This window comes from Eriocheir sinensis, chromosome 26, assembly GCF_024679095.1.
Source record: "Eriocheir sinensis breed Jianghai 21 chromosome 26, ASM2467909v1, whole genome shotgun sequence".
In the NCBI taxonomy this organism is placed as follows: domain Eukaryota; kingdom Metazoa; phylum Arthropoda; class Malacostraca; order Decapoda; family Varunidae; genus Eriocheir; species Eriocheir sinensis.
In genome coordinates this window covers 11,651,963-11,661,934 of record NC_066534.1, presented here as the reverse complement: position 1 = coordinate 11,661,934, position 9,972 = coordinate 11,651,963, and the positions used below count along the sequence as shown (strand labels likewise).

The window sequence follows — 9,972 nt, the reverse complement described above, 5'->3', positions numbered from 1 at the left end:
CTCCCTGCCTCCCTCACCTTCGTTCCTCCCTGCTCCCCCCCTCCCTTCCTCTGTTATTAACCCCTTCACCTTCCTTCCTCCCTGCCTCCCTCACCTTCGTTCCTCCTTGCCCCCCCCCCCCCTCACCTTCGTCTGTTATTAACCCCCTCACCTTCATTCTTACCTCTCCACCTACCTCTCTTACCTCCCTCGTCTTCATTCTTACATACCTTACCTTTCCTCCCTTACCCCACTAACCTTAATCATACCTGCCTCCCCCATCCTTTACCTTCCTCTCTCTTTCTCTCTTACCTCCCTCACCTTCCCTATACCTGTCTCACCTGTATTCTTACCTCTTCATACCCACTCTTGCTCTCCTTCCCTTAAGTTAACCGACCTTCCATGTTCTCTTATATTACCTTGTCCATACTTACCTTATCCTGCTTACCTTGTTTTGTCTACCTGTCTGCCTCTCTGTCTGTCTGTCCTTCCTTCTCCATTCATTCCCCCCTTGCCTCATCTTCATCTCCCTTGTTTACCTTACTAACCTTTCCTCCCTCCGTTTCTCCTTGCCTATGTTACCCACCTCACTCTCCCTCCTTTCCTCCCTCTCTCCCTGCCTACATCAGCCCTCCCTCTTCCTTCTCATGCCTCAGAGAATCCACGGTTACGGTTATTCTCTCTCTCTCTCTCTCTCTCTCTCTCTCTCTCTCTCTCTCTCTCTCTCTCTCTCTCTCTCTCTCTCTCTCTCTCTCTGCTAAACATTTGTCAATCTTGTCCATTCTCTCCGTCAACTCTCCTCTCACTCCCTCACTCCCACCCTTACCTCACTCCCTTTCTCTCCCTCAGCCGTCACCCTCATCTCCCTCCCTTCCCTCCCTCACTTCGTTTATCTGTCATCTCCACTTATCTCCCTCCCTCTCTCTCCCATCACCGTTACTTCTCCACAACCTCCTCCCTCACTTTCTCCCCCTCCTTCACTTCTAGCCTCTGTATTTCCCTCCATGCCCTCTCCACTACCTCCTCCCTCACTTTCTCCCCCTCCTCCACTCCTAGCTTCTGTATTTCCCTCTCCCTCCATTCCCTCTCCACTTCTCATTCCTTCACTTTTCCTTTTACTTCTGCTCTTCTTCCTCATTCTCTTTGCTCTTTGCTTCTCTCCTTCCCTCATTCTTTCTCCTCCTTATATGGATGGAGAGATACACACTGCCTCCTCCTCCTCCTCCTCCTCCCATCTTTTTTTTTCCTTCTTCCTTCTTCCTCCTCTTCTTTACCATGCCCCTGTCTGTGTCTTCCCCTGCCTCTGTCTTTTCTCTCTCACCTTCTTCGTCCTTCCCCCCCCCTCCCTCCTTCACTCCCTCTGCCCCTTCTCCGAATCAGCCTTCAAGGGAAAATATAAGTCATGACAAACACATTGAGAGAAAAAAATAGGAACAAAAAGGAAAGTTAAAAAATAAGTAATCCACAATGTTTACTGATGCGTGTCCGTTCGTCAAGGGATTTTGTGTGCGTGCGTGCGTGTGTGTGTGTGTGTGTGTGTGTGTGTGTGTGTGTGTGTGTGTGTGTCAGGCATTTATTTATAATCGTGAATCCGTTTATTTATAGAGCTTTGATTTGCCTACGTGTGTGTGTGTGTGTGTGTGTGTGTACGGCCTTGTGTACGTGTGTGTGTATGTGCGTTTGGCCGCTACCCTTCCTCCTGCGTAGTACCTTCACACCTCCTCCACCTCCTCCTCCTCCTCCTCATTTTCCTTCTACTCTTCCTCGGTTATGTCATCCCACACCGTAGTCTCGCTTCAACACACACACACACACACATGGGATGACACGTGAGATACAAGAGGAAGGAGGGAAGACCTACAGTGTGTGTGCGTGTGTGTGTGTGTGTGTGTGGCGCAGGGACAGTGCAGTGGCGTGTGTGTACCTGCCTCTGTGTGTGTGTGTGTGTGGCATAGGGGCAGTGCAGTGGCGTGTGTGTATTTGCCTCTGTGTGTGTGTGTGTGTGTGTGTGGCATAGGGACAGTGCAGTGGCGTGTGTGTATCTGCCTCTGTGTGTGTGTGTGTGTGTGTGTGTGTGGCATAGGGGCAGTGCAGTGGCGTGTGTGTATCTACCTCTGTGTGTGTGTGTGTGTGTGTGTGTGGCGCAGGGACAGTGCAGTGGCGTGTGTGTATTTGCCTCTGTGTGTGTGTGTGTGTGTGTGTGTGTGGCATAGGGACAGTGCAGTGGCGTGTGTGTATCTGCCTCTGTGTGTGTGTGAGTGTGTGTGTGTGTGTGTGTGAAGGATTCTCAAGAAGCAGTCAATAGGATTATCACTCACTCCTGCGTGCTTGCTTTCAGTTATTTGTATTGCATTGATAACTGTTAATAGCCAAACATCCTCTTATCTGAAGAGCTTGAAGACGACAACAATAGCTTCGGACAGGACACTCAATGGACGTATTTATCTCTGAAGAGCGACCGATAAAAATAAATGATAACCGGATGGGGAAAAGGATGGAATTTGTCGTGTAGGAAGGATGGAAAAGGGGAGGAGCTAGCTGGGGAAAGAGAAGAGGAGGAGGAGGAGGAAGATTAGGAGGAGGAGGAGGAGGAGGACAAAGGGAGGTAGAAGCGTTGCGAATGGAAGAGAGAAGAGTAAATAAGATGGAAAACGTATGAATGGAAGGAGCCAGATGGGGAAGAGAGAGAGAGAGAGAGAGAGAGAGAGAGAGAGAGAGAGAGAGAGAGAGAGAGAATGTTATTACGGTTATATAAGAAGTGTATATAGCGTTTGTCACTCAAAAATAATTATCGTCAATGTCAATGTTATATATGCTTAGTAACTGTGTTTTTATATGTGTTTGTTGTGTAAGTTAATGTGTTGCTTGCTGCGTCATGTGTTGGCAGAGAGAGAGAGAGGTGGGGGGGAGGGGGGGTAAACAGGTCGGGTCTGTTGTGTTGCTAATAATAGACAGTTTGTGTTGATGTTTGGCGCTGGTGAGCACTCTTGAGTTGCGTGCTTGCGTGTGTTGCGTTTGCCTTTGTGTTGCTCCGAGCTGCGTGTGTGTGTGTGTGTGTGTGTGTTTTGCTGCAGAGAAGGAAGTGTTTAGCCTCATCTGTTTTCTTTTTTTGTTTGTTTTGTTTTGTTGTTTTGTTTTTCTCAGCGTATCATGTGTTCTAATTTTGTTGTTGTTGTTGTTGTTTTGAAATGCGGGCTATTGCTTTCATGTTTATCCTTTTGTCTGTTTGTTAGTTTTTGCATTGTTTTTTTTTTTAGTTGTAGGTATTGTGTTTAGTCTTAATTGTTGTCTTAGCTGTTGTTGTTGTTGTTGTTCTAGCTGTTGTCGTTGTTGTTGTTGCATATTGTGAGTGAAGCGTCATTGTCCCTTCCTTGTTTACGCTCATATTTTGCGTATTATAGTGATGGCGTCAACTCTCTCTCTCTCTCTCTCTCTCTCTCTCTCTCTCTCTCTCTCTCTCTAATTAACCATCTCTTCAGTCGTAACGCACATGTAAATAACCTTCGCTATCACAACCTTCCCTAGTGTGTGTGTGTGTGTGTGTGTGTGTTATTTTTTTGGCAGCGTTCAGAAGGTTTACTTTGTGTTCTCCTCCCGTTATGTTCAAGGGTTTGGCCTCCTCCTCCTCCTCCTCCTCTTCCTCTTCCTCCTCCTCCTGCACCACAACCACCATCACCACCACCTTCTCCCTCCGTGTATCCTCCACCTCAGTTTCCTCCGTCTTCTCCGTCTGCATTGACACTTCCCTCCCTCCCTCCTCCTCCTTCTCCTCTTTACCTTCAACCTCTTTCACCGTCACGCCCTCCTCCACCATCACCACCATCATCTGTGTGTGTGTGTGTGTGTGTGTGTGTGTGTGTGTGTGTCAGGGAGATGACTCGTTTCAATCTCTAGTTCCAAGGCTTCTCGAGGGTGTTTTTTTTCTTTATTTTTCCTGTTATTGTATCGTTTGCCATGACGTTATCTCGTTACTCTAATTTATTTACCTTTGAAGGAGCGAGTGATGGCCATGTCCTTGCTCAGACGCCGTTCAGCTGACTTGTAATTCCATCTTTTCTCTTCCTCAATTAAGTCATGATTAGTTTTATCCCTCCTCATGGTGTGTAGCCTACGTGGTGACTCCTAAAGTGGTGTTCTAATCTCGTTCTTATACTTGCTTTGCGTCATTCTCATTTTCTTAGAACTGACCGACTGATTGACTGACTGGTTACCTTGTTATTCCATCCTTTCCTTAATTAAGTCATGATTCGTTTTATGCCTCTTCATGGTGTGTAGCCTACGTGTTGACTCCTAAAGTGGTGTTCTAATCTCGTTCTTATACTTGCTCTTGCGTCATTCTCATTTTCTTAGAACTGACCGACTGCCTGACTGACTGACTGGTTGGTTACCTTCGATGCGTACGTGTACTTGTGTGTGTGTGTGTGTGTGTGTGTGTGAAGTTGTTTTGCTCCTGTTGTTTTCGTTTATTTTCTTAGAACTGATGGACTGGCTACCTTGACTGCAGACATGTACGCTTTTTTCTGGTAACAGTTTTTTTTTAATTCATGTTATTTTGTTCTTATCCTTTTGTTTTATCTTTTTTTTTTAGACGTGACTGACTTCCTTCACTCCAAACGTTCGTCCATCCGTTTTTTGTTTTGTTTTTGTGTGTGGTAATAGTGTTTTAATTTATTCATGTTATTTCAGTCTCATCCTGTTGTTCTGTGTCTTTTGTTGTGAGTGACTGTCTTTGTATACTTTAAGCGTTCGTCCATCCGTTAAATTGTTGTGTGTGGTACTTGCGTTGTAATTTATTCATGTTAGTTTAATCTCATCCTGTTGTTCTCTGTCTTTCGTTGGAAGCGACTCACTACTCCAAACGTTCGTCCATTCGTTCATTTTCCCTAGAAGTATTTTATTCTTTTTTCCTCGGCATTATTGTTATTGCCGTGTTTTAAGGGATAAGAGTTTTGGCTTTGGGCCGTATTACTAAACATTCCGTCGCCCAAGTACACATATTCGACAAGGCTTTCATAGGAGTTGCGGGCATTTCCAGCAGTAGTTTTATGGCCCTGGTGGTAGTTTGACCCTTCTACTGTACCGTGAACCTCAAGAGTTTTGGTTTTCGGCCGTATTACTAACCATTCCGTCGCCCAAGTACACATATTTGACAAGGCTTTCATAGGATTTGTGGGCATTTCCAGCAGTAGTTTTATGGCCCTGGTGGTAGTTTGACCCTTCTACTGTGCCGTGAACCTCAAGAGTTTTGGTTTTGGGCCGATTACTAACCATTTTGTCGCCCAAGTACACATATTCGACAAGGCTTTCATAGGAGTTGCGGGCATTTCCAGCAGTAGTTTTATGGCCCTGGTGGTAGTTTGACCCTTCTTCTGCACCGTGAACCTCAAGAAACACTCATTAGAACCCGATTCATCCCCTCTTTGACCTTTTAAAATAGCTGATGTGAGAACCGAATGTGTCATAATACCGATCCTTATCTCAAGTGCCACAAGTGAATATGTATCATTAGTGAATATGTATGTACCAGGAATATGTATCAGGAGTAGTCTACCCCTTATCGCTAGGATGGGGAAGGGAAGGGAACGGTAAATATGTAATTACTCATCTTGTTTTTGTTTTTGTTTTCTTATCTATTACGTGATCGTGTTCTTCTTATAGTTCTTGATCATGTAATTTCTTGTTCCTCTTTTTTTTTTTTTCTTTTTTCTTCGACTTTTCTTTCTTCAGCATCTTTCATCTTATTTTTTTTCTTCATGGTTCCTTAAAATCAACACACACACACACACACACACACACACTTTACCGCCGGCTGTTACGTGTGTTCTCCCATTGTTGTTTTCTCTTTTTATTTTTCTTCATACACATTTTTTTTTTTTATATCTTCATTGTGCCTTAAAAATCAGCACAAAAAGAAACACACAAACACACACACATCCTCCACCGCCAACTGTTACGTGTGTTTTCCCATTGCTGTTTTTTCTTTTTATTTTTCTTCATAGTTTTTTTTTATATCTTCATTGTGTCTTAAAAAATCAACACAAGAAGAAACACACAAACACACACACATCCTCCACCGCCAACTGTTACGTGTGTTTTCCCATTGCTGTTTTTTCTTTTTATTTTTCTTCATAGTTTTTTTTTATATCTTCATTGTGCCTTAAAAATCAACACAAGAAGAAACACACAAACACACACACATCCTCCACCGCCAACTGTTACGTGTGTTTTCCCATTGCTGTTTTTTCTTTTTCTTTTTCTTCATAGTTTTTTTTTTATATATCTTCATTGTGTCTTAAAAAATCAACACAAGAAGAAACACACAAACACACACACATCCTCCACCGCCAACTGTTACGTGTGTTCTCCCATTGTTGTTTTCTCTTTTTATTTTTCTTCATACACATTTATTTTTTATATCTTTATTGTGCCTTAAAAATCAACACAAGAAGAAACACACAAACACACACACATCCTCCACCGCCAACTGTTACGTGTGTTTTCCCATTGCTGTTTTCTCTTTTTATTTTTCTTCATACACACATTTTTTTTAATATCTTCATTGTGCCTTAAAAATCAACACAAGAAGAAACACACAAACACACACACATCCTCCACCGCCAACTGTTACGTGTTCTCTCCCATTGATGTTTTCTCTTTATTTTTTTTCGCACACCGTTTTTTATATATTCATGGTGCCCTAAAAATCAACACAAAAAACACACACAAACACACACACATCCTCCACCGCCAACTGTTACGTGTGTTCTGCCGCTGTGTTTTTCCCTACCGTTACCTACATGCTCTATTTCCCTCGCCGAACGTGCCCCTAACACGCTTCCTTTTTTTTGCAGTCGTCGCGCGGCCCAACGTTGCCAGACCCCGAGGACAAGCCGCCCACCTATGACCAGATCCTCAAGCTCGACGGCCTCCCACCTGACTACTTCTCCATCCTTAGCGAGAAACCGCCCAGGTGAGTCAGTCAGTCAGTGTGGAGGGGGAGGCGTACGTGACTGGGGGGTGGGAAGGGGGGTATGGGCGTGGCAGGGGCGATGCGAGAGTGGTGTGTGGGTGTGTGGGTGTGATGACGTGGAGTATGAACAAGAGATAACAAGGTGAGGGAAGGTATGTGTGTGGTGGTGGGTGGGGTGGGGGTGGGGGAGCACGTGAGGGGAGGTGGGGAGAGGCAGAAGGGGCGGGGAGGTGGGCACGATGAAGCCAGCACAGTAATTACCGGGGGGCAGAGGTGATTCAGTCCGTGGTTGGGTTTCCTGTTGCGTGTGTCTGTACGTGCCTTGATCAACTTGCTTCGCCGGAAAAAGAAAAAAACTAAACTATAATGTCGGGTGTTAAGAGTCAGCTAAGTGTATTTAATGAGGCATTACATGGGATCACACAGTGGCTGGAATTTTTCTTTGGGTGCGAGGGCGAGGCTCTGTATTCATTAGATAAAATTTGTTGAATTAACGCCACCAGGTTCAGGTATTTTTGGTGATATGAAGCAATGCAACTGAATCTTTGCCTGCGGTTAAAAAGTTACTTAGATTTAAATCTAACCTCTGAGGATTAAGTCGGTTTCCTACCGACTTGAACTCTCTCAAGAGAGGAGTATCAGACACCTCTCCATATGCCTCTGGCCTCTCTAATTTCGGAATCTTCCTCTGAACATTGTGGGGGCAGCGCCATTGCGGGCTTTTTTGTTTCCTGTTCTTTTTGCGCCCTTGAGCTGCCTCCTTTTCTGTGCAAAAAAAAAAAATTGTATATATAACATATCTCGGAAGTTGTCCTCACAGTGGCCTTTAAAACACCATCTTTTGCTCCCCTTGTCCTTGATCCTTCAAGACAAATTGATAGCGATAGATTTTTCCAATCTTCCCCTCAAATCCTATCACGAGGTTACTGAGTGTACACCGAGGCCGAGTTATCCTTGTCACCTCATTTTGTTCTTGCCTGTGGTCGCCCTGAGTGTCGTAACGCCCTGAAATGGCTATTGACCGAGTTTCCCCCGGCAGGTACGAGGACCTGAGTCCCGCGTTGGGTTGGGGCGCGTGTGCCTTGCCAGCAGAGCTGTACCCCGGCGAGCTGGCCTGCGTCCACCAGGTGCCTGCCATCCACACACAGTCCCCGTCAGCCTTCCTGCAGGAGTCCCCGCTGTCCTGGGCGGCCTCGACGACTACGTCGCCCGTCTACACCGCCACACACAACCCAGCCTTTGCAAGGGACAACCCAAGTTTTCAGCCGCTCGTGGAAGACCACGAAGCCAAGGAGGCTCAGGACAAGGACGCGGACTCCTCAGACGGTAGCTCTGAGCCTCTGAGTCACCGCGCGGCGTGAACGCCTGCCGGGCCGCCTCGCAGCCACCCTGAGACGAGCCCCCCAGCCATGCACCGTCCTCCTGCAGCCCCCGGAGGGTTGAGCGCCCCGCCAGCCCGCCCGGCGGCTCAGGGCACCAGTCCGCGGGAGTGTGGAGTGCGGAGTGAGTGTGTCGGTCCAGCATTCCACACGCGTTGGAAATGTCTTCTTGTGGCTGATGAATTATGAAACTGCCGGGAAGATTGATATTCTGTGTATATTATATATATTATATAGACCAACTTGAATATCAATAAGTATAATGGCCTTCCCAGACAGAACAGTGAGAATGTGTAGCATTATTTTAAGCTTCTTAGGGTCAGGCGGGGAAACGAAGCGTCGACTCACCGGTTCGTTCACTGGCGGCTTAACGCTCGCCAGCACGTCCACTCCACGGGTGGCTTGTCAGCGTTGCGAAGCAGCACCGCCGCGGCCACCCCGAGCTCATGCATGCTTCGGGGCGGTAACGAACCTCGACGCTCGTCCCCGGCCCGCCCGGCCCGCGGCGTCCCTTCACAGCTCAGTGCAGTGTGATAGACTGAGTGTGTGCTGCCGGTACACGCGCGTCCCGTGTGTACATCTTCTCCACAAGTCTTTCTGTAGTTCTAGCTAGTCCTCGCAACACGCCGCCCCCGCGTTCCCCGAGCGCCGTGCACAGGCCGTCCCTGGACGCCGCTCGGCCTCGCCTTAATAAAGTAGTAACTAAGAACGTTGTAGGACTCGGCCTCGACTTCAGGCCAGATCGTAGGGTAAAGTGAAAGTTCCTGACAACGCTCTCCTTCTCAGTGCTCTCCCTTTGCTCTCCCTACCTCCCCCCCGCCTTCCAACGGCACCCGCGCCAGCCTCCAGCCTCGCCAAAGATCCCTCGGTAACCAGCCCCGCCCCCCTATAGTGCTTGTGTCCGGCCGCCGCCACGCAGGACTTCGAGATGAGTGACTGTCAGAAGGATGTCAAACACGTAGAAAGGATACCAGGAAGAAGAGAACGTTAGGAAAGAGAAGGATGCTAGAAACGAGAGCAGGACATCAGGAAAAGAGGGTTCCAACCCTGTGAGTGCTGTGTGAGGAAAGAGAGAAGGATATCAAAGAAGAGCAAGAAATGTTATTAGAGAAGGAAGGATGTAAGGTAACAGGATAATGTCAGGCAATAGGAGGAAAGAGTGTCAAGAAAGAAAAGAAGAGGTTTAAGCGAAAAGAATGTTAGTCTAATGTTCTGTAAGTCAAGGCTAAAGGAAAAAAAAAAAAAGTCCGGTCGATAAAGATTTGTTTGCTCAATGTTATGATTCCAGATGTAAAGCTCAATAAGTTTTTTCTTAATTAATGATGCAGATGTACAAGTCAGGAAATAAGGTAGTGTGCCAGAATCGGTAAACAACAAAAAAAAAGGTTGTTCAGATGTCTAGGTCAGGTACTACACTAAGGTTATGTTCAAGGTGTGAAGGTAAAGGTGTGAGAGCAGCAATCAAGGTGTTACGCAGTGTCCATCAATCGGGTATTGGAAGGTGGTTGTAAGGTCTGAGTCTTGGGTGCTGAAGGTCGGCGCCCAGCGAGGCGAGGCCCACGCCCCGCTGACCCGCCGGCGTGTCTTCTTGTGATAATCTTATATTTTTTTAGCTCCTTTATATATTAAAGAAATATGCTCACA

At 46.6% G+C, this 9,972-nt stretch overlaps 1 protein-coding gene across 7 annotated transcripts in view; it reads left to right on the top strand.

Moving 5' to 3' along the window:
* The window catches only part of LOC127003768 (uncharacterized), a 116,975-nt gene extending 107,003 nt beyond the window's left edge, over nt 1-9,972 (top strand). For all 7 annotated transcript variants that reach the window (XM_050870779.1, XM_050870776.1, XM_050870775.1 and 4 more), the window contains exons 4-5: nt 6,831-6,949; nt 7,989-9,972. In XM_050870779.1, the coding sequence (XP_050726736.1) occupies nt 6,831-6,949; nt 7,989-8,310 (441 nt within the window). In that variant the 3' untranslated portion in view covers nt 8,311-9,972. The remainder of the gene's footprint in view (nt 1-6,830; nt 6,950-7,988) is intronic.